At 35.0% G+C, this 25,344-nt stretch overlaps 1 protein-coding gene across 3 annotated transcripts in view; it reads right to left on the bottom strand.

The window, feature by feature from the left end:
- Positions 1 to 2,745: 2,745 nt before the first annotated feature.
- LOC149534675 (E3 ubiquitin-protein ligase RHF2A-like) overlaps positions 2,746 to 25,344 on the bottom strand; it is a 37,079-nt gene continuing 14,480 nt past the window's right edge. For all 3 annotated transcript variants that reach the window (XM_089807137.1, XM_089807138.1, XM_089807139.1), the window contains one exon: positions 2,746 to 3,328. In XM_089807137.1, coding sequence (XP_089663263.1) covers positions 3,257 to 3,328 — 72 coding nt within the window. In that variant the 3' untranslated portion in view covers positions 2,746 to 3,256. The remainder of the gene's footprint in view (positions 3,329 to 25,344) is intronic.

The raw sequence follows: 25,344 nt of genomic DNA, 5'->3' as shown, positions 1-25,344 counted from the left end.
AAAATCCAAATTGTGATTTTCAGAATTTAGTTTGAGACCAATTGGTTGAAAGCCAAAAGCACTTGATATTCAAAATTTGTTATTCCGGACCTGTTTGGTTCAAACCCAAAAATCTGACATTACCATCAGATTGGGATCTCTGCCAGCAATATCATGAGAGATGGATAGATTGAAAAAAATTAAATACCTGGAGAATAGAGGTGTTTCCGTTTGAATGCAGGATAGTTTACATAACAAGAGAGAGTTGGGGGAATCAAAAGAATGAGACAATGCGTAAAGACGGGTATTCAAGGGCCATAAAGAGTAATGGAAGAAATAGACAATCAATCAACGGAGGATGGCACCAAATGTTACCAATGCCCTTCGATATAACAGCCATGAATATCATGTATGTAGACATTCATTTAAAATGTAAGTAATTAATCAAGTAATCACATTTATTATTAAACAAGTTGGCTACTTTGGTAATTGAGGAACCCAAAAAAATTGTTAGCTATAGGTGTTCATAGACCACCATGGACCACCTCACATAGAGCTTCATATGGAAAATGCTTATCAAACAGCAGATAGCTCGCTATTTTACCAAATCCAACACAAATTCATTGCCGAGAAAGCTGAACCTAATGAGCTAAGGTATCAACAGATTTAATAGTTCACTATCTTATAATCAGGCACAAATGCATTGACGAGTCAGCTGAAATAAAGCAAGGATATCTTTCCCAAATTTGTAACCTAATAATGGCAATCAAGCATAAGTTGCAGCTAGCTTTTTTTGTGTGGGTGATTTATCATTATTAATTTTCTTGGTATCAAAAAGCTACTGGTACCTTGCCAAACTATGAATCCAGGGGCTTTAACCCCGAAAAACCTTTAATCAAACATTATATATCAAAACGAAATATTACTGCCCTTTATAACTGTCTATTTTGAATCTTACAGACTCCTCAAAACTCCTAATTGCTGACATACGATAAATTCAGAAATATTTTAATAATAAATCCAATTAGATTTGCTGTGAAAGATCTCTTCTACTTATGGACAAGAGACTACACCATTATAAGCAAATCACGTCATCCAAAAGAAAACTATTATTGCACAGTCGAGAATTTAACTCACATCAACCAAGTAAGAGAGTAGATTATAACTTAAAGAAATGAAATATAAAACCCAAAACTTGCACATTATATATTGATAATAAAAACAAATGTAATATTGCTATCAGGATTCAACTGTCATTTTTTTACTCAAATTCATTGACTCTTGTTTCATGAGTAGTGATTCACACGAACCCATCTCACATGAGAATGAATGGAACACTAAGCACTCATTGGATCTAGGTGATGCTCACAGAGGTGAGTGTTAGTAAACTATAGCATCAGCTAGATCCAATGAATGCTTCTCATGAGAGATGGGTCCAAGTGAACTACTCATGAAACATAGGTCAATGAGTTTGATTCAAAAAATTACACAGTTGAATTTTGATAGCAATATCCGACTTGTAGAAAAACATATCTACTTATCACAGAAATCAAAGCTTGGAGATTTCGCTTTAGATCTAAGGACTCATAGAAACATCTATCAAGACAGATAAACACAACATCCAGCACGTATAATGTTAACAGACATCTCTCAGTTTTGTTTTGATTTAAATTGTTTCATTATTCTTCACAGTTAATTAGTAGGCATTTGCAAACAGTCAAAGGGAGCGGATGAAGCACATCACAAAAATGTGAAGACAATAAAGCCTAAAACATTTTAATCATCCTTGCTAGGTTTAAATAGTGCTAGAAGTTATCATCATATCACATATGTAAATGTAAACATTTTCATCCCAATTAGGTTTCATGGTATAGATACATATAATATCTAAGTTTTCTATGCAGTTAGATTTCAACTTCAGGGAAAAGCGTAGAACCTTAATTATCCTTTATAGTGCTAGAAGTTGTTATCATCACATCACACATGTAAAAGGTAGAAATTTACTTTCCATGGTATAGATACGTACAAAATCTAAGTTTTCTATACTGTTAAATTTCAACCTCAGGGCAAATCCTAGAAGTTTAATATCCTCTGGTGTGCACCTCCGGCTTCACCTACAATTGGAGACTGAACTGGTTAGAATAAGATTATTGCTAAGCATATCAAGGGCATAATAAGAGAGAACTTATTGAAAACGTGTTTATTGAGCCTCAAACAAAAAGCCATCAAATACACACTCGTTGAAATCTTGTATGCAAGTAATTATGAACGGGAAAACCGTTAAAGGTCTTTCTTATCAATGAACATCTCCCATGGGCTAATTTCTGTAGCCGTTTGCCCTCATCTCCTTACCTTACCACATTACGACCTAATAATGAGGCACCACCCACCACCATAAACCATTCCCTGGACTTCAAAATGTATTTTAAATAATTTGATCCAGCTTTTTGTCTAGCAAGTTGCTAACATACAAAACAAACTTACCTAGACTTCATGCATAAAATAGACCTTTGCAAATGGCAATAAAACATAGACCCTATAAAAACACAAAAATGATATAATAATCAACATGTAAGTGCAATCCAACAAGCATCACAATACTCAAACTTGAATTGAAACTGCTGCCATCTGACAAAGATCTATTTATTGATCACTTGAACACGTCTAACTAATTTTTTGTCGAAACACAAACAGCAATAATTAATTTAGAAAATGGGAAAGTAAATCTCTAAAATCTCTGTCCATTCCAAATCAATTAGTCACCCGTAACATGAAAATCATGTTGTTATTTATTATTTCCTTGTCCATAAAGATAATTGCACCACAATTGTCTTTTGAAGGCAGTCCTAAAAAATCTATACATGGCAAAAGTTTGTTTTCTGCATCAAGACCTTTTAAGGCATTTGTCATACATTTCCGTCTTCATGGTTGTTTCTTACACTTTAATACCATCATTAAAGGAGTAATCCAAAGACACTGCTGGTAAAGCCAATTTCTGCTGATAATCACTTCTGAGAAACACCACTTCTGTGATTTGTTACACTCCAATCTAAAAGTTGACTCCAACAGAAAGAAAAGGATGATCAGAGTTAGATTAAACTTGAGATAAACCACTTAAAGGATGAGGAATCCCAACTGTTTGAACGAGCTATACAACAACTATGATGAATTTGAACCGTAGCAATCAGGATCACTTCTTCCAGCTCACCGTGAATATACATAGGTATTTTTTTAAATAAAGGAAACACTGTGTTTCCGTTTCCTCTGTGTGCAATTTTCATGATATGGGGGAGATAACAACAGCAGTATGTTGCACGCAAGCTTCGCCTCCACTGCTATCTTCTCTGTCCTGTAAAAAAACACTAACAATGCAATGAAAAAATTCTCTTCGATGGATGACATTTTTAGTTGTCTTTGGGGGAAAAAAGGGCAATATCATGGCATGTTACATAAATATACAGAAATTTCAGATTTCTATTAATAACAATGTTAAAGTAGAAATGTATCTCACTAAAACCACTATGACATTACACTGAAAATAAGTAATCATAATTCTGCTACATTGTGATATTATATTCTCATTTTGAATGACAGTTAAGAGCCTGACTTCTCATGCGGAAGCACAAAGATGGGAAGAGGAACCAAAAAGGACCTAGATAACATGCAGTGAGCAGGCTCACTTGAACTGGAAGCAAAACTCATTTCAACAAAGTGCCACAACTTAATCCGAGACTAGAGCCTAATAAAGTGCCGCAACTTAACCTACGATTCACTGATGATAATCCACAACATTTCATCTTCAGGATGGGGCTGCAGCTCAAAGGTTTCCTTCTGTGTCCAGGCAGCCTCAGCATCAAAGGAAAGGTCGGGGAATCGGGATGGGCATTGGACAACTCCTCCCTGTGGAGTTCTGAAAATTAACGCTGATGGTTCTTCCCGAGGGAATCCAGGCCCTGCTGGTATTGGGGGAGTAGCTCGTTGCAATTCTGGTGATGTTAAATTCTTTTTCTCAGTTCATAAGGGTGATTACACTAACAATCTCATGGAAGCTTAGGCTATTTTATATGCTGTGGAACAATGTTGCTTGCGGGGATGGAGTAAGATTATCTGTGAGTCTGATTCCCAAGTGGTGGTGAACTTGCTTTCCTCGCAGGAGCTGGAGAATGTTAGTTGGCAGCTGACCACTGTTGTTAATCAGATTATTCTCTTTTCTACCTCTTTTCAGTTCATTAGGTTCACTTATATTCCTCGTGAATGGAACAGAGCTGCTGATTGTTTAGCCAAATGGGCTTCTAGTCATGCTCCGGGTTGGAATATTATGGATAGGGGGCAACTTTCCTTTGAGATGGTGCAAGAATTTGATGATCTTGTTGCTCAGGATCGAGCTCCTTGTTGAGCTCTCCTTGTTGTATTTCTTTCTGTCTTAATAAATTTTTACCCCTCTTTTTCCTCAACAATAAATCTATATTTTAAACATTCCCATTCTTCCATGTGTATAAGGTTTAAGACTTGGCTATTAAATTTCTGAGTGTGCGTAGTCAGAAGCTTGCCCTCAAAAAACTTGTCTTTACTTTATTCTTGCAATTACTTCAATCAATTTATATAACATTTGAAACTAGTCTTTATATAGTATCTGAATATTGGTCCAAACAACCGCCCAGCCATATTTTAAAAAGAGTAACTGGATGCATGTTTACTTGCGTAAACTAAAATTTGGAAATTAGAGCGAGTAAACCAGAGGTTAGGAGGTTTAGTAAACAGATCTTAGTTTACTCTCTTCAGGTCATTTCAGGGAGATGTTTTAAAAAAATTATACCCATGCCTATTCTCCCAATATGGTAAAAAATATTAGTATATTATTCACCCAATAACCGAAGCTTCAACTTGATTAACAACTTGATTCTGAATTCAAAATTTTGTATCTAGATACTATCCACCATGATGTTAAGGGTGGTGAGCCTAGTGGCGACAAACATTCAAATGAAAACCACCACCGAGAAATTCAAATGGAAAATGGCTGTCACCTATAATTTGTATAGAGGTCAATGACAAAAGCATTCTACTTGGAGCAGAAACACTCCCAAAACAGAACAAACTTTTAACATTGACAAGAATAGCATCATCACTATGTAGTCAAGCTAAATACAAATCCTTCTGAGACTCGAAATATTTTACCCATGTTAAACAAAACCCAGCTGCTCCTTGTGGGCTTGCTTTCAAGACAAAGTTGATGTCTTATTTAACAATCTCATTCGCTTGGAGACACTTGGCCAATTAGGAAAAACAAAAATATTGAAAGCATATAATTCAATTGCCTATTATTAGAATCCTATCCTACGAAAATTAAGATACAAGTCTACTTTTCAGAATGCCCCCCTTAACTGGTAACATAGCAAAATTTCAATCAGGATTCAATCTTGTGAGTTAAAACGATACCTTGTGGGGCTTCTTAGTTTCAAGAAATAATGATGTTTTATATGACAAAACCAGTTCTTTGGGGACTCTTGGATGATTAGCAAAAATAACATATATCGAAAGCACATAATTCAGTTGCCTGTTATTAGAGTGTTCTAAGGAACTTATGATGCAAGTCTACTTTTCTGCCCCCATGTGGTAGCATAGCAAAATTTCAAGTAGGATCCAGCCTTGCATAAGTTCAACAAAACACTGGCAATACCTCGTGGGCTTGCTTTGAAGACAAATTGATGTATTATTTTACAATCTCATTTCCTTGGGAGCAATTAGATAATTACGAAAAACAACAAATACTAAAAGCACATAACTCAGTTGCCTATTATTAGAGTCCCCTGGAAGATAATATGCAAATCTACTTTTCAGAATGCCGATCTGGTAACATAGCAAAATTTCAAGCAGGGTCCAGAATTGCTTAAATTTAAGAAAACAATGCCGATACTTTGTGGGCTTCCTTTCAAGACAAAATTATGTTTCATTTACCAATCCCTTCCATGGTGCCATTCAAATGATGAGGTAGAAAGCAAATATCAAAAGCACATGATTCAGTTGTCTTTTATTAGAGTCCTATGGAAGTTGAGATGGAAGTCTACATTTAAGAATGTCCCCTGGTCTGGTAACATAGCAAATTTACAAGCAGGATCTAGCCTTGTCTGTTAAAGTGAAATTCAAATGTTCTGCAAAGAAGTTGATATATGCGATCAATGATTCAACCTTTGATCATGTACTATTCCCAGAGTTCTTTGATAATATCTTATGTCATCAATGATGCTAGTACGAAAATCTATACGTGCAAATGGCAGCAAACATGTTAACCATGAGAAAAACAAAACATTTGTTCATAAAAATTGAATGGGTGTATTATCCCAAACAAATAAAATGGGGGAAGAACATGCGGCAAAATAAATGATATCATCCATAGCAAATTCCCATCAAAGGGACGTAGAATGGAAGCAAATGTTCCTTCCAGTGACCACATGACTTCAGCAGGACAAATATAAGATAAATCGACATTAAATAAATCATATATGAGAATACTTGTATATTTCTGATAGCAAGAGCTAAACTGCAATACTAACATCATCATTGATTATTTTCCATATAGGAATTGATTCATAACAAAACTTGAAACAACAAGTTATAGAAAGCAATAAAGAAACAATGGAATACAATAATAGAAGAAGAGATGGAAGCTATTTTGGGAGCTTGTAAAGCTGCCACAAAACAAAAAATGATGGAAACTAAAATGGATTTGTAAGATGAAGCACAAAAGTGATGGTACAATTGAAAGATACAAAGCTAGATTGGTTGCGAAAGTGTATGCACAATGGCATGGTATAGATAATTAAAAGACCTAGGCACCTCTCCCAAGGCATAACAGTATTAATAATCATATTATCACTAGCAGCCTAGAAAGGATGGAATGTACAACCATTGGATGTGCGGAGTATACTTTTGAATGGTTAAATTGATGAGCAAGTATATGAGGATCAGCTCACAAGGATTTAACGAAGATCTAACAAATTGAACAAAAACATTATGATTTGAAAAAACAACAAGAGCATGGCATTCAAGAACGATGCACAACTCTTACCAAATGCACATATATTATATTTCAAGAAGGAAGGTAGTGGAACAATTTATGTATGTCCATATAGTTCAAGACATAATCTATTTAATGAACTAAAACAAGATAAAGAAAGAATGGAATTGAAATGACTGATGTAGGAATTATACAATATTATATTGGCATCAAGGCATACCGATCTGATGGTAAGATATTTATTTGTCAAACTAAGTGTGCAAAATAGGTTGAAGAAATTTACTATGCTAGATTGTGAAGGAGTTAATAAACAAATTGCAGAAGATATAATGAAAGAAGATAGATTGCAAAAGTAGATAAAATGGAAATATAGAAGTTTTCTTTGGAGTTAAATGTGCACCGAACATGGTACTCAAACAAGATTTCCTCTAATTTCTCATAAAGTGATGCTGCAAAGGTATATTTGGGCACTATAGAGGTTGGGGTGACAATAAGGGAAAAAATAATATTATTTTATTTTAACATATATAAGAAGTTTACAGGTTTGCTTCATTCAAGCGAACTGGTTACAAATGAGGCTAATTCTTAGTACCTTACAAGCACTGATGAGACTAACAGTAACCTCATTGTGTGCACTAATAAGACCAATACCTAGCTCCTTTCAAGAATTACCAATAGATAAATATCCATGCTAGAAGACAACAATGGAATATGAAGAGTCATGACATAGGAATCCACATTCGATGTCACACAAGAAGCCAATAAAAACATGAGTCGCCTCTTAGTATTCCAAAGTCATGTCCTTTTGGTTTGAACTTGGATCTCCACAATGATTTAACCAATCGAGCTCAAACCCTTAAAATTCCGCTAACAATTTTCCTTGCCGTTTTCTTCTCTTACATTTCTACTCTTCTTCTCTCTCTCCTTCTGACTTGTCATTCACCAAAAATCCAGCAAAGTGGGATCACAATGTCAAATAGGAAACCATGTACCATCACTGTTCCACGTGCCTTCAAGTAGATAGGAAAGCGTTGTGTATCAAAGGTCTGGTAAATTAAAAGAATTGTTCTTTTAGAAAATTTGACATGGGAAGTCTTGGTATATTGGAAGGTGGGAGTGACAATGTCCGACCAATAAATGTTTTCTTTTGAAAGTGTTAAGACAAAAAATCTGGCCTCAAAACATATGAAATGCTGAACACATTATTTTTGTAGACTTATCATCATGCCATATCGGAGAAACTTCATCTGGGGATGTTGTATTCAGATCTTGGCTGCAACCAAGGTCTAATGTCGTCATTTTTTCTCGAGTAATATTAATGGAGGCATGTATCACTTCAAATGGCATTTGGTAAGAGCCAAGACATGACACCACTACTTGCCCAAATTGCCTTCCAGATATTATATAACTAGCAATCGCACCTTAGCGTGCAATGGGTATGCTGTAAAGGTATGTAAGATCAGATAAATACTTATCCTTGGTCTATTTCTTCCTCTCTATGTCTATCTCTTTCTATATTAACCTATCAATTTATTGCTCTCTATATCTATATCTATGCTTTCATTGTACATCCAGTTGCTACATCATAATAATTTCCATAAAATTTTGTGTTTTCATCCATTTCTCCACCATGTCCTTCTAAATAGTTTGTGTTATATGACATGTGACATATATCCATACATGTTAATAAATTTTGCACCCACCGCCAATACTATCCTTAGACCGACTGGCATTTAATTGAGTCCATGTTCAGGAATGAAAAATAATATTTTTAATGTACTCATTCCTAATTAGATTTAGAGAGATTGAAGATATGTTTCACATTAAACTTGACTAAGACACTCCTACATTTCTTATAATTAGCAACTTGAACTACTACAACTATTTTGCATCCCTATTTTCATCATGCTTCCATGCCAAATCACTGTAAAGAAAATAAAAGTGTGATTTCAAGCAAATGTAAAGGGCAGACATGGAGCCATGTTCTTAGCTATTGTCCTCACTACATGTACCAAATGGGATGCGGATTTTCTTGACAAGACACCTCAAAGAGATGTGTCATGGGATGGAGGAACTGCAAAGTTTGTGGAATGGATTTTGTCTTGGTCATAAAGCTTATGCGTACTTAACAGCATACTCATTTAATAAAGAGTAAAATTATGTTCAAAAGAAAATATAAACAATGGTGATGTCCAATATTTCTGCATTGCTGGTAGGATAAGATTGATCGAACAAGGAAATATGTTATATCCTTATGTAAATGTCATGTCATGATAAGGAAAACAATTGTGCCAAAGAAACGATTGTTATTAGTTGGAGCATAGTGATTTAAATAGGTTATATATATAGGAAGATATGTACATAATTTAAATGATTTTATAAATAATTTCGGAAAAAGCAAATCTAATAATAGAGACATACTATTTTTTAATGGTTTATATTCAAACCAATTTATGATATATATTTTGGAAATTCTTTTAAATCTATTATTGAGAGATACTACGGATCTAATCTTAAATCAATTTATCATCATTGCCAATAGTTTGTTTTATACTATTTCAAACTCTACCGTTAAGTTTGTAACCAGATAATCTACAGGTCTGAATGTGCAGACCGCACTTGATCTTCTCCATCTTAAATATCATATGAATGGCATTAAGTATACTCCTCTTGTGATAGGCAGCGACTTCTTAAAGGGTTGTTTGATATTCAATACTAATCTAACACATTGTGTGTGTTAGTGATTAGCATTAAGAATCTTGCAGATCACCGATTTCTAGGAGAGGTTATATGTGCCGACTTAGGAAGGGACATGTCCCTTTGAGGGACATGCCCTTTTGTCATGATATTTAGGGAGGTTATTGTTGTAGTTTTGAGGACATACAAATACATTTTAAGTCTGCTCCCTCAAGCAACAATTTCCACTCGATTTATTTGTAATGTCCCCATTGGTTGCTAGCATCAACATTTCTGGGATTAGCCTAATATTGGATCCTCGTGGGCTAATGAGGATGGTTAGAGGGTCTTCTGAGGATTGGTTCATCTCCAACATTCAGCGATTCATGGATTTGGCCTTCGTACGATGTCATTCAAACTCTATTTGCCATACTATGTATAGTAAGTCAAGGGTTATAGAGATGGACCCTTCGTATTTTTAAAAAGTGTATTTGGTCACATGGGGAATTATGAGGAGAGATTCCTATTTCAGACGGCATGGCAATCTGACAAGTATTTCAAGAGATATTAAAGTTTAAGTGACTTTAGTGATTTATTTAAATATTTTAATGTTATAAAGTTATTGAAGTCACTTAAGTCACTAAAAGACGAAAATGGCTTTTAATCCCACATTGCCTAGTTGTTTGTCTTCCCTCATATCGAGGTTATAAAAGCGTGGAGCTGCATTGGCATTAAAACAACGAATGAATATATGAAAACTCTTCAAATCCTAATGGTCGCTTAAAGTGTGACTGGATTATTCTTAAGGACGAAATCCCTTAATAAAGTTGTGACACTAGATGCCAACTTAGTATTCACATTCAAGTTCTGAGAAAACAAGGAGGATACAGTTTAGAAATCGACAGCAAGTTACATATTTTGATAAGGAAACTCGTAGAGAAGATTGAGCTAAAACTGGTATGTACTTTGTATTCTAGGCAGGAGTATTTAGTCAAGGATTGACCAATATTTACATAGCGGAGTAAGAGGGCAGAAATAGAGCGGCTTCATCTCAGAACGGACAGAGCTGAGATAATCAAGGAGTATAACACAGGGATATCGGGCATTCAGGCAAGTCGATTTTCTATCAGTATTTACAGCTTGCAACAGTGACAGGTCGGGTTGACATTCACACGTCTGAAGCAAGCAATCACGTCTGAAAATGATATAGAGTCTGGACGTTGCTGTGGTACTTCAGTGCAGTGGTCTTCAGACACAATACGCATCAGCAGATAGCAGACTGGGCTGAATCTTGGTAGTGGCATCGGGTCCTAACTCCATTTCAACCCCCTACCACCATCGGCACACAAAGACATTCACGGTTCTGTCATCTCTTCTCTCCGCCCGAAATTGCTTAACTATGCATATTAATATCTCTAATACTGGAAATGTAATTTGGCCATCAGTTTAGAAAACATTTTATAACAGACGAAGGTATTGCAAGGTGTCCATGATTATTGATTATGTATTTAATGGAGTTCTGAACTGTCCGTATAAATTTCAGAGAAACAGTAATTTGTGACTGCGAATAATTTTACTTAAAGACTAGTTCGTACAACAACTGTTTGATGAAATGTCTGTAACCTTAGTCCGATCATACTGAGCCAAATCTAGTAGAGGTTATTACAGTGGTATCAGAGCTTAATACCAAGGTTACATTCCAACTGTTTGACATAATTTCAGTCTACAGAATCATGATTAAAGGATAATGTGTGCTGAGTCTGAAGTCTAGTTAAGATTATTACAGGTATGTTTCCAGAATCAAGTATTCAGTCATCTGAAAAGGTTACCAGTACATTGTGAGAAGTACACCAATTGTTTGATATATTGTCTAGTGTTTGGAACTCTCAGTTTGAGAGATATTGCTCAGAACAAATAAATCAGATTGCTCACCAATTATTTGTTCAAATTCCTATGGTCTGAAATATGGATTACTTCAAATATAATCAGTGCTGACACATAATAATCTAGTATGGATTATTACATTATTGCAGAGATAAAACTACTTTCAGATCAGAATAAAGGTTGACAATTACTTCATACTTCAGAATTTAAGAAGTTCATTTTCAGCAATAAAAGGATAGATTTACAAGTCTGATCAGAGGCACAGAATTTGCAGAAACTTTACATCTACGGTGTAGACTGCCATTGTTACTATGAACAAATTTGTGTAAAACAAAAAATGATATCATTGCCAATTTGAGAAATCAAAAAACCCGAAAAATTGTCAATCACAATGAAGGCATTAATGAGACAGTTCCTATCCTTACAAGTTTACACAAGATACACTACATCTGCTTCTCTTGGGCAGCCATGGCAGCACCACGCTAAGATTCAAATTATTTAGCTACTCGATGATACATATCTACATCGAATATCTCTCCCCTGGTACATGCAATATTTGCGTTTACAAGCCAGTACCAATAGAAACACATTTAACAGAGGAAAAAAGTTTGTCTTATGTCGTTGCCGCTAGCCCAAAAGCATGGTCCAACTCATTTCAAATTGTCTTCTTTTTTTCTTGTGTGCGATTAGTTTTTTCATTTGTAGAGTTCAAAAGACCCAACAGAACGTAGGTAGGGGAAGAGGGAACTAACAGAAAATTGCAAAGTGAATGAGCTTGTTTTTCTTCCATACTGTTGAATTTCTTTTTTTTCATTATTGCTCAAAGGCCTTAAAGGAATTTAGGAGATCTATCTACTCGCTCTGTTATGCTTTGAGAGCGTTGGAACTTTAAAGCATGCATGTTACTATGTTGCTACTTCTCTGCTTTGAATGTTCTGTGTTGCTCCTTTGCTTTGAATGTAGACGGGGCTTATTTTGGCTATATTATAAGATTTTTTATCATTTTTTGTTGTTTTAACGTCCCTTAAGTGGGTTGCTAAAACTTTATTTGGATATATCAAAGAGAAAATAAAATTATTCTGCAGGAGTGGCTTTCAAATCAACTGATGATCCTTTATCTTTACCTGCATCAGAATGGCATGCATGGATGCAATACGCTGTCCAATACCGGTGATATGACAGAAGTGTTGTAATGAATTATGTCAATTATAACGACAATTTCTGTCAGTTCTAATGAAAGTTTTCAACTTGGTTACGTGTTGAACAGTCTAATCATCTGAAATCACTGTGTTGAAGGTAATTAGTTTTGCTTCCCACTGCCTAAATTAGGGTGGATTTGCATTTGCTTCACTTTATTTGCTGATCTCCTGTCTTATTAACTACAAATTGTTCCTTTGCAACTCCTAATGATGCCTTGGGTCTGATCTTGAAGCACTCACAAGCTGGTGCTCCACTTTAACCCTTGCCTAGTCAAGATGACCTCACAACACCCAGTTACAAAGACTGCTGTCCCTGTTAGGGCCAGAAAATGGTTGAAACAAGAAATCATCAATTCTTCAAGAGAAACCTAAAAAAAGCACACCAAAATATACTTTTATACCTATTTGTGAGCATTAAAAAGAAGTGGATAGATTGGCTCCAGAATCCAAAAAAGTTCAAGTCAGCCTAGAACAGATTTTATTGTAGCTAAATATTATTATTAAAATAACTAATACTATTTAATGAAAACAATTTATACTAATATTATAATATGATATAAATGGGAAATGACAGTACTTCAGTCTCAAATATACTTTGTCCTTGAACAATTTCAGACTTGGGTGATTGAAGATGTCCGCCAACTCCCAAAGGAGCATCTTCCATAGGCAATCTTTTCCATTTTATCAAATGGTTTGGTATAACCTTATTTTTGAGCTTTTTTACCCTCAGTTCAATGATGCCTTCCAGTTCCAAAATTTAACTTCCCTTCATCATCGTGTGCATACACCAATTCCAGATCATTGTTATAAAGTTTGCTTGGGAATTCAAAATTGCTACGGTGCCCCAAGGTGTCTCCTGGAATGTGGCTTAACTCAGACTGGAGGAGTGCATAGATGTAATTACATGAGTTGCATATTACCCCAAAATTCGCCCTTGATGTTGCTTACAATGCTGGAATGTGTATTTATTTGGTGCTCTACACCTATATTTCCTTCTACTCATTCCCATAAGCTCAGAATCCTCCTCTATACTTACAGGTCTAAGACTACTTAAAAAATATTCAGCCAACTAAAACACCCTACCATGGTTGTTTCTTAGCTTTTATCTACTCAAAAATAATGGTATTCCGGCTACAAGATTTCCTTCATCATCCCAAAATAGTAAAATACCAACATTAAGGCTAAAAGTGGAAAATAACATCAACTTCTTTATGGTGTAGAAGTTAGATTCAGGAGTCTTACATATTTATTGTTGTAATATAATTATTATATTATTAATATTATTCTTGTATATTATAGTAGTATTGTGATATAATTATTGTAATATAATTTGTACAATATAATACAAGGTAATTATTCTAACTAACTAAACTGAGCCAAGAGTGGTGATACTTGGTGAAATGGCACCACCAATGTATAAAAAGACCAAATCTTCCTCTTCAGGAAAATAAAGGAATATAAAAATAAAATTAAAAAATCAGAAAATCAACATGGTATCAGAGCGGTTTCCTTACCAGCCTGTGAGGTTTAGAAGGACAATATTGCGAAGTCTCCTTCGCTCGAAATGAATTTGATGAAATAAAATATTTGCAGGAGTTTAGCTTTGAGAGTGGGCTCAATTCAGATATCTGGAACGCTGAGTATTTAATTTAGATTGTCATGAATATTAAATTTAAATGAAAAACTGGTTTGGCAACATTCCTGAATGCATTTTAAAATGGTATATATTGTATTCTCAATAATTCATAAGCTTCTGATATACTTCTTTTTGGTTTATTATGGTGGGCCCAAATTTATTGAATTCAGAGAGCTATGAATGTTTTATGGCATTGTTGGCCTTCATTAATAAAGTGTCCAAGACTATTCAATATTAATTGTCTAGAATTTTGGGATGGTTAAAAAATCAAGGATTACTGAGTTATAAATCTGCGATAATGTTTGCAGAATAATATCATAATAGATGTGGTGAAATATAATTGTGTATGGTGAAAATATTTTTTGACCCATTCATTATTGTATCATTACCAAGGCTATTGTGTATTATCAGAAATATTATCATTGACTTTCAGGTACAATTATAATATCCAGCAAGAATAATTAATTATAATTTATTCATTAGAGTTGCTAACATTTGTATTTTGGTGCCGGAATTTGTCGTCTCAATTAAGAGACAATATTATTGTTCACTGAAGATATATGCGGGACCCTATTCACCAATTAGCGTTCATTTGATTTACAAAGGCTGCTCTACATGTGAGCTGTGATTGTTTTTCAGAAGACCCTGTGAGCTTTGTTTGGCTCATGGCTACTGTGCAAATATTGAGTTGAGGAGCTTGTATATTGATGTATTCTAAATATTCCTTCTTGATTCATGGCTTCTAATATCCTAGTTGGTATATTTGGAAGATTCACAGAAATACAATAGTTGAGGAGAGAGGAGAAGTATGGTGCTTCTACTGATCAAAACAAGAGATTATAGGCCCATTTCATCTGCACATGATGTAATTTCATAAATCCTGAAGACACTGAAAGCGAAAGATTCAACGCACTAACCTTTCTCTTTCATGTGCTCTATTTCCATGGAGTTGTGTGAGGAGGCAGACTCGATTTGTTTTTAAATGGAACTAAATTTGGTTGGTGCCTTTCTTCATGTGGCAGTCTAGTCGGCTTAAAACACGGACATGTTTGGAAAGAATGGTGGTGGTGGCTCTTAGAGATTAAACAAAGTTGCCTGAACAGAATAAGAGTGCAGTTGCACGTGGTTGCATTAGGGTTTCTTGACAGCTACTATTAGGAAGCTAGTATTTGGGTTGTTTCTTCTCATTTTCTGGGCAGTGAAGGCAATGAGTTTGGGTACAGTGATATAACTGTGAACTGCATACAAATTAGAAGCTCCATAAACAATGACATCTCTAACAATGTGAATGCCATTAATTTGGTTGAAGAGTGCTTGACAGAGTTCCTGAAAGAAATTTAGGCCTCAGATCAATTCATGAGATGAAGTAATGGAACATGAAATCTTTTATCGAAAAGTTAAAACTATTGCAGATGGACATGACTCCAATTATGACAGTGATACAATTGACGGGCAAAGCTGAAAGCTCAACCTGATCGCTCCTATCATGTCCCTGCCGTAGTGGAAGTAGACTAAGGTTCTGAGATCTATTAAATATTAAAAAAGTATTCCATGCCTGAACAATGTACATGAATTTTGTATAGTTATTAATTCATGTTATAACTTTGGTAGTGAATCATGTATGCTTCATTTGCATTAGATAATCTCTTTAATACATTCAGGGCAGACCAAGAAGCAAAAGAGATTGCATGCAAGGAAGTAAGAACATGATATTTGCTACTGTGACAATGAGTTGGTAGCTGGGGACGTTTAATCAAAAGGAGTTTAACAATCCACTAGAGGCAACCTTAGATGACTGAGGTTGATACAAGAACTTGAGTTTTAGAAGGAGCAGCAAGGATCTGCTTCAATTGATTTCCAAGGAACTTGGTCATGTTGATCCAGAGGAAGTGGACCGTGACAAGATGGGTTTTCTACTGATCGGTCAGAGGACTACAATTTATGGGACGGAATCCTATGGATGGAAGACCCTCATGCGGGCACCTTCATGATATTCTTAGATGGATACTTAGTGAGCTTGGGATTCACCAAGGGTGATGCAGACTCCAGACCTGTGCTCATGACAAAACAAAGCACATAGAGATATGGTGCAAGGAATGCTATACATTTGAAGTACATGAACACCACAGACCAAACGGCTGATATTCTAACTAAACTACTTGCCAAAGCTAAGTTTGTGCATTTTGGAGACAGCCTTGATATTGTGGAGAATGAAGCACTGACTAAGAGGGTGTTTCAGTATCAACAATTCCTTGAGATATACTATAATGAGTTCTTCTCTGTAAGGGACAAATTTGAGGCACAATTCCTTGTTAATGAATTTATCTTCAAGAGAGACTTGAGGTATAAGCTATTATTACCACCCTCGAATATGGTTCATGGTCGATATCATGTGTGTTACGCCAGGACAACACCGTGTGAGAGAATCCATGGTGATGTTTTTCTTGTACTTGCAAAATGAATATCTTTGTGAGGTGACGATCTTACAATGATAAGACACTTGTACATTGTTATCTTCATTGTGAGGTGACAATCTCACAATGAAGGTTGAAGTCTCAAAGTAATTTTCATTACTCATGTCGATTTATTTAAATCCATTATGGTGGATAGCACATGTCATGGTATCCGAGGACATGCCATAATGGTAGATATCTTAAAATCCTTTATGGTGGATAGCACATGTGATGGTATCCGAGGACATGCCATAATGGTAGATATCTTACAAAAAATATGGTGGATAGTGCATGAGATGTATCCAAGGACAAGCCATAAAGGTAATTTTCTAAATCCACTATGGTGGATATCGCGCAAGGCGATATCTGAGGACATGCCATGTTGTAGATATCTAAATCCATAATATTCAGACTCACGTGAGGTGATATCCGAGGACATGCCATATGGAGATATCTAAAGTTCATTGTGATGTTTATGGTGAACCATAATGATAAAATCATTATGACTTTAACCCAATAATAATCATATATATAATAATACAAGATAATTATTCTAATTAATTAAATTGAGCCAAGAGTGGTGACCCTTAGTAAAAGGGCACCACCAATGTATAAAAAGGAATACCAAAACTTTCTCTTCAAGAAAATTAAGGAATATAAAAAATAATCAGAATATCAACATATGGCTATTCCAATGAGGCAAGCAGACTGAGAATATGGGTAACAGCAGTGCTGGAAGGGAAAAGTATCTCTTCTAACTTCACAGTGAGCTCTCTCATAGGATGTATCCTTGACATGCCCAATGTTATGCTGGACTCTCCTATCACAGAAGTAGTTGCATTCCATGTATCTCTTCCAACTTCACAGTGAGCTATTCCATAAGATGTATCCTGGACATGCCCAATGTTATGCTGGACCCTCCTATCACAGAATTAGTTGCATTCCATGTGATTGTTGTAGATGAGGGAAATAAGGATCTATTTTCAAATCATTCCAACATCCAACAGTGAAGGCATTCTATCAAACACCCTGCAAAATGTAATTGTCCCCATTTTAAGCTCACTTTGAGTTGCAATCAGGATTAGCCAATTTGTAGCTTCCGTAGGCTAATCAGTTGATTAAAAGTCTCATTGGTTGAGCCAGTGACTAGTTTCCTACTCCAGTGGTCAGTGGCGTTCAGAGTTGCTCTTTGCTGGAGCCAGCTAGCAAACTTACTATTTGTAATTACTATTTATTCTGAGCAAGGACTTGAGCAATTGGTAGTCATGTGGAATAGTGAGGTCATTGGCAAGTTTCCAGTTATGACTTACAATATATAGCCATCTGTAAGCCAGATGTTATTTTGGGCATGTCATCTAGGAGTCAATATCTGTCAGAAAACACTTGGATTTTATATGGATTATTAATGGGGTTTATAAGCTATATATTTGATTAGTAGTCATTAATTTAGTTTTACTTGATTAATGACTAAATTAAAAGCTTATTATTAAGATGTTGAAGGTACATTAATTATTATTATTATGGACTTAGATGCCTAAGCAAAAGTGGAGGCTTAAAATGAATTAGTGACCATTAATTAAGTTTTAATTAATTAATAATGGAGTGGAGGTCATTTAGTAAATACTCTATATGGCCCCTTTAAAAGTGAATTTTGGTGATGAGAGAGAAATTATAATTAAATATCATAATTCAAAACATTGGATTTTCACCATGTAATGAAATATCATGAAATGGTATTAATTAATTAAAATTCGTAAGTGTGCAACAAAAGCAAATATATGTAATCAAATTCATATGATGAGTAACGCTGAAGCCAATCGATGGCTTTGGCAACTGGCAAGTATGAATTATAAAGGCATGAGCTGGAAATTGCACAGGGCATTCTTGTGTGCATTCTTCTTGATGAAATTGTGATGTGGTGAATATTTCAAGGGTTTTGGTTTTGCTCCATCCCGTTGAATTGTGAATTCACAGTGAGTTATGCACTTTGAATTAGTTGAGTATTAGTTGAATTGTGCATGGAATGAAAGTTAAAGCAGCGGTTAGGTTGAGATAAAAGGTGAGATTTCCAGAACAGATGATTTTTAATAAATATATATCTGCAACCTTAGACTTTTGTCTGCTCATTTTATCAGATTGCAGAAAACCATCTATCTAGGTTGCATTCAAATTCCACCAGCTGTTGTTGTGGGCCACTCTGAGAATCTTCCAGCTGACAGTGCAATCATTAGGTAGGGTTGTGTTTTTTTTTAGAGGTGCAGCATCTGATATTAGGGGCTCGATTTGCTTGAAAGGCCCGCGTTTATCTCCCAGCATCCACATCAGAGCTTAAAACATCTTCAGGCAGCTGCAGTCAGCATCAAGGTTCTCTTTAACATTAATATCGGCTTTTCCAGGGTCCATAAATATTTAACAAATAAAGTTACACTTACTCTAGTTATTTCCAGCATTCTACTTATTTTGTATATAAATTACAGAGAATAAAGATACGTGTGCAAGCTTGAAATTGGAATCTCAAATTTTATGCATTCTATTTACTCTTTTTTCAAAGAGTTCACAAAAAACATATATTTCAAAAACACAAACACAATTGCAAAACTCAAAAGTTTCAAAAAATAAAGAATTCAGTGCAAGCAGTAGAGTTCGAGCAAGCAGGGGCTCTTATACAAAACATGAAATAAATGAACAAGGACACATGCATTTGAAATGAAACCTCACTTCATTGCACTCCTGTCTATCAAGATCTCATGCTTAATATGAATGCTCTGAGCGGCACGTGCACAAGAAGCTATGAAGAACAAAGATACAAATATGAATGATAAATATGCAAAATCCAAGAGAAAACTAGAAAGCAAAACCTATGCAAATTATGAATGTAAGCAAGAATGGATGCAAGAAAATGATGCTAAAACTAAATGAATAGAAATGAGAGGGGCAGTTTCAAATAGATGTCCTCAAGGTAAATTCCCTATCAGGATGATTGTGGGATAAAGGATTGAAAATAGAATTGTAAATGTGCTTGTCCCATGTGCATGGATGTAATTGCTAGAAAGTGGAGGTACGAGAAATCTAGGGAAAAAAATAGAATATGTTTATTTAATGGATTTAATAGAGCTATATAGTAAATGGAATATTACTAAATAAATTAATGGCAAATAAAATACATATTCATGTAATGGGGATAATGGAGACATGAAAATGAATAGATATATTTAATGGAAATATGAGTAGTAATACAAAGAATAATAAGAATATAACAATTTATCCACCTGATTAATTAAAAATTGAGATTAATTAGAGGACAACTTTATGGATCAACAATTATATACTATGTTGTCAAACTGGTGCGCCCACTCCTTTTTCTTATATGGTAAAAGGATCCCAACCCCCTTTTTAGGCTCCATGACTATATCCTTGATCCCCAATAATAGCCATAATGGTACTGCAGGCTTATCGTTTCAATACATAATGCAAAACAGCTAAAAAATAATCAATGGCATCCATTAATCACTTGAAATCTCCTCAAATCGAGTACTAGAATGGATGGAACCTTTTAGATCCGTTCAAAATGCATCAATCTGCTGCTATCAATGACTGTGAGCATTATACTCAGTACTATGAAATCTGCCATGTGAGTAAATGAAGAGAGGGTAGCCTTATCCAACTGTAAACTCCTCTTTGCTCACGTCCTTGTGCTTTGTCTGCAATCCCATCCAATCATACTTATGCTGTGCCACCTGTTGATGTGAGTTCTATGCAATTACTTGTAGAATGAAACACTTAGTATTCCAGGAAAGAACACCAAATATCAAATTCTCCCTTGAATAAGGATCTCATATGCTAAACAATGTATGTGGATTGTGTGATCAAATGACACAATGCCAAATTTCATTCTTATTGAGGTTTTCACTCAGTTATAATGGTATGATGTGTCGGGTATCACAAAGGGACTTCCGTTGTTCATTGAAAGGATACTAACTACTTCAACCTCTTCCAAACATACTGCAAAAGGAAAGTGTTTGGAGAATCTAATCTAATCTAATCCTAGAATGCAAGAGTTAATGAACGTATTTGCAACTCTACAAGACTTAGTTTAGCCATTGACATCAACCAAGCTAACGTGACCTCCTAAAGTAAAAGTAAGATGTTCAAACTATCACCATACCATTAGCATCATCCATTGATGCATATTAATGTGCAAACAATAGTGAAAGTAAAGTTCATGAGTATGCCATTCAATCACACAAGGCAAACTTACAATCAGCAAGCAGCTAGTGGTTCAATGTAAGCGATTCACCAAAGACGCATCCAAAATATATTCGATTCAACTATACTTCTAAACAACATAAAATGAAATCCTAATCTGAGGAAATGAAGAAACTATGCAATGCTCCAAAGCAACACAACTAATCCACCATGAAGACCAAAGAATGAATTAGTAGTTACTTTAATAGCATTATGGCAACAATTTCAACAAGTCTATCCATTTTACAAATGAGAGGAGTAGGGTTTATATAGGAGCCCCAAATACAATGGATAGAAATGATTAATTTGAACCCAATGGCCCATATTAACTCAAGGAAACCCCTAATTAGGGTTCACATTAAATGCATAGCCAAAAACAATGAGGCCCCACCTTGTGGGCCAATGGGAAAAAATTCAAAAGTAGGAGAACCAATAGGAAGACACTTAGTCATCCAAAAACTTATCCTCAAGAATATATATGCCTCTTTCTCTTGTCAAACTTATTTTAATTTCACTTCATTATCCTTAGAGATAGATGTCTAGACCTTGCGGTAATTAAAGTTTTAGCACTTACACCTATTGAATCCAAGAGCTTGCCACTTCTCCAATAGGACTCCGCAATTAGTTCTAGCCAACGAACGAGAATCACCTTGATTCCCATGCACTTCAGGCTCTGCTACACCTTGGCGAGTAAACCTCCTCGAACTTGATCACTGGGTTCAGAGCTTTTCTATAGTGAATTTAAGCTTTGGAGAGTTCTTTGGTTGACAAAGTCCTTGAACTCAATTAAAATTAAACTGAATGCTAATTGTTTGAATTGAATGAATTGTATAAGGTTTTAACAATGGATTTAAGGTTTGTAAGAAGAGCGCTATAGAATTTTTGACTTCAAATATAAATTGAATACTTCAATGATAAAAATACTAGTGCTTTAGCTTATTTGGGCAATAGAGTCAACTACAATGAAGATTATAATGTACAACGTTCTAATGTTCTATGCACATAAACTATAAACAATTTAGTAATCAAGACGTGACGAATCAATATATATACCCAATTCTAAACTAGTCCAGATTGCACTTTAACTCCTAAGGTCGGGGAGACAGACTCGACACGTATTCGAAAACAATTAAATATTTCACATAAACTATAAACAGTTTAGTAATCAAGACGTGATGGATCAAATATATATATGCAATTCTAAACTAGTCCAGATTGCACTTTAACTCCTAAGGTCGGGGAGACAAACTCGACACATTCAGAAACAATTAAATATAAATGCCATAAATGACCTCGTCTGCTTATCTAACATAAATTGTTCATAGAATGTTTTTAAAAAAATTATAAAGGACGAATCAACTGTAGTTTAAATCTCCATGCCTCGAATACAAACAAAAGGCATTTTATGTTATTTATTAAAATAAAAATATTTGAATTCTTATTACAAAGTCATATTAAAACTCGTTATTCCTCTTTGCAAGTAAATATATTACATCTATTCTTTCTTTTTTCGAATATCATCTATTTGAATGTGTTTGAATGTGTGTTGCTTTTTCTTATTTATATCTTTTACTTCTGATGATCGTGTCTTTTTTAAAAGAAAAGACACACCCTTATAATTAATAAATCCTTTAATTGACTCCTCTTTACGCGACTAATAACCACAGTTTACTGTTTTAAAAAAAAATGATTCTTTACAATATCCACAACTCCATAATTTGTGACAGTCCCAACTAAATCTCACATGAATTATTTGGAGTTCCATCTTAAGTTCTCGTGAGCCATCTATTATGCTCTTTTGCTTGACTTGGTTAGAGCTTTACATTACAGGCCTATTTTTTACATTGGCATGAAACAATTATGCGCATCAGACTTCTAGTGGTTGATTCATATCAGGTGGAACAAGGTGCCATTTTGGAGAGATGCAAATGAAGGAAGAATAAAAACGTGACTAGAGAGAAGAGGTCATGAATGGTCAAGGATTTTATTTTTTATGTTTTCCAAAATTATCCTGTTGATGCCTACAATGGATTTCATTTCAGAAGACACTACATCCTTCACACTTTGATGGGTTTTCCATGGCCAGTGATGTGACAATCATCCTGCGTAGTGTTCATCAACGATTGTATGTCATGGCATGTTACTGAATTTTATAGTATTGAAAACTTGTGAAGCAATCTCCATATTCACTACAACCATTGCTAGACCCCTTTTATTGTTATCGAGCCTGCCATATGTACATCTGAAGTTACATGAGATGACTAAGAATTTTGAAAGCACCATACCTGCAGAAGTTTTCTCCTCTCGATATCCGTATGATCGTGAACTCAATTTCCTGAGTGCTGAAAGTCCATATGAGAATCACTTGATGCGACAATTTCATCTTCTTCAAGTTCTTCAACCATTGCTTCTAAGGCAGCCAAAGATCCAAACTTCTGGGGAAGATATCATAGGGAAGAAATCTGATGTGTATTCAACTTTACATGATGAGAATGCAGCCTCACGTTCAATACCTTCTCTAACAAGTCTAGTGTTTGAACAGACATGTGGATATATGGGTAAAATCATTGGTAGAAACTCCTCAATAGAATCATCAGTAACTGTATACCTCTAATGGCAACTTACAGACCAGAAATGGAAGTCTGTAGATCTGGTGTGTTATGTATTAATTATCTGCATCCTCCTTATACATATATTTTGTACTGTCTTTTAGTTTTATTGTTGCCTCATATATCATGCCAGTGCTGATGCCTTTCTCAATAGGTAGATATAGTGGAGCTAAATTGATGTATGTTGGCCATCATGTTTATCTGCTTTTAACAACCTCTTGAAATAGTCTTTGATTCTATCTCTAACATTCTTCTATATAAGATCGAACAGCAATATGAAAATGTCTTGACTATATCACTGCTTCCTACTAAAGAATATTATCGAAGTAAATACTCAATCAAATATATTTCAATAGTTCTCTTTTGATTAATACTATCCTTGCCCATATAGGAATGAAACCATTTCACATCAATGATAATCTCCAACATATATTGTTCTGAAAATCTTTGACATTCATGACCATACTTCTTTCAATTAATATTATTCAGAAATGAAGCCCCCAAATTTTGCAAAAAATTGGGCTCCATCAACACCATCATTGTTTGGAATTCCTTGCCTTTATCTCTATGGTGATCCTCTTGATTTGTGGGACTTATTCATTTTCCTTACTTGAGGATCTTGTCTTTGCTCCTCTTGGAGTGGTTAAACCTCCTTTAATCTTGATCACTTTGAACCAATCCCCCTTCATTGCTTAGGAGTGCTAGTCATCTTCATCCTTACAAACATCCTTACAAATATCCTTACCAATGAACTTATCCCCGAACTTAGTCGTGATATCTTGACTTGTTCACACAATTAATTTATCTATATTGATCATTGACTTGTAAAGCTTCTTGTCCGTAGATATTTGATGATGACAAACCTTTTCTTTTCTAGACCTTTCCTCCTTGCATATACATATACTATACATGTGGTACTAAAAATATGTGTAACAATATAAGACATAAAGATGTAAAATACAACTTTACTAAAATTTAAATACTTGAGTCTTGAACATCGAACATGAAAGTAGAACAGTGAACAATAAATATTAAAATTTTAAATACTAGAATAAACAAATGAAAGAGTTCTAACTTCTATTATATAAATATTAAACAATAATAGTCATAGATATGAAAAGTATGAGTATCTCATCATAGAGATGATTACATCAAACAACATGATATGATATTCAATACACCCAATAGAATATTTTAATATGTTTACTTTAGTTATTTTTTGGTTGGGTGTGGCACATCCAGTCGTCCCATGGAGGGGTCAAGAGACTTGGGGTTATGGTACTAGGATGACATCTCTAATTATATCCAAATAAGGACAAGGTTTTTGCTACTAATTGGAGTTTCTTGGGGACTATGATGCTTTTAGTAGTAATAAGTATATTCCTTTAATAGAGTTTTAGCTTCAAACCTAAATTGTATTGAAGTGTTTTGAGCCAAACTTCCATAGTAACACAAAGACGCATCCCCCCCTGTTTGCCCCACGTCTCAAAGAAAGGGACGCACCGATGACTTGGAGACTCTATCCCCCCGTCCTGAACAGCGCCACCAAATTCCGCCACCTCCATCGAGGGTGGGGGGTTGTATCGGTGTTGACTATTTGCTGACTTGACTATTTATGTTCAATCTTCGATGTTCCAATTCAACGCAA

Source organism: Cupressus sempervirens, chromosome 10, assembly GCF_028749045.1.
Source record: "Cupressus sempervirens isolate cs-2001-9-10 chromosome 10, ASM2874904v1, whole genome shotgun sequence".
Classification (NCBI taxonomy): domain Eukaryota; kingdom Viridiplantae; phylum Streptophyta; class Pinopsida; order Cupressales; family Cupressaceae; genus Cupressus; species Cupressus sempervirens.
This window is presented reverse-complemented; position numbering and strand designations above follow the sequence as displayed.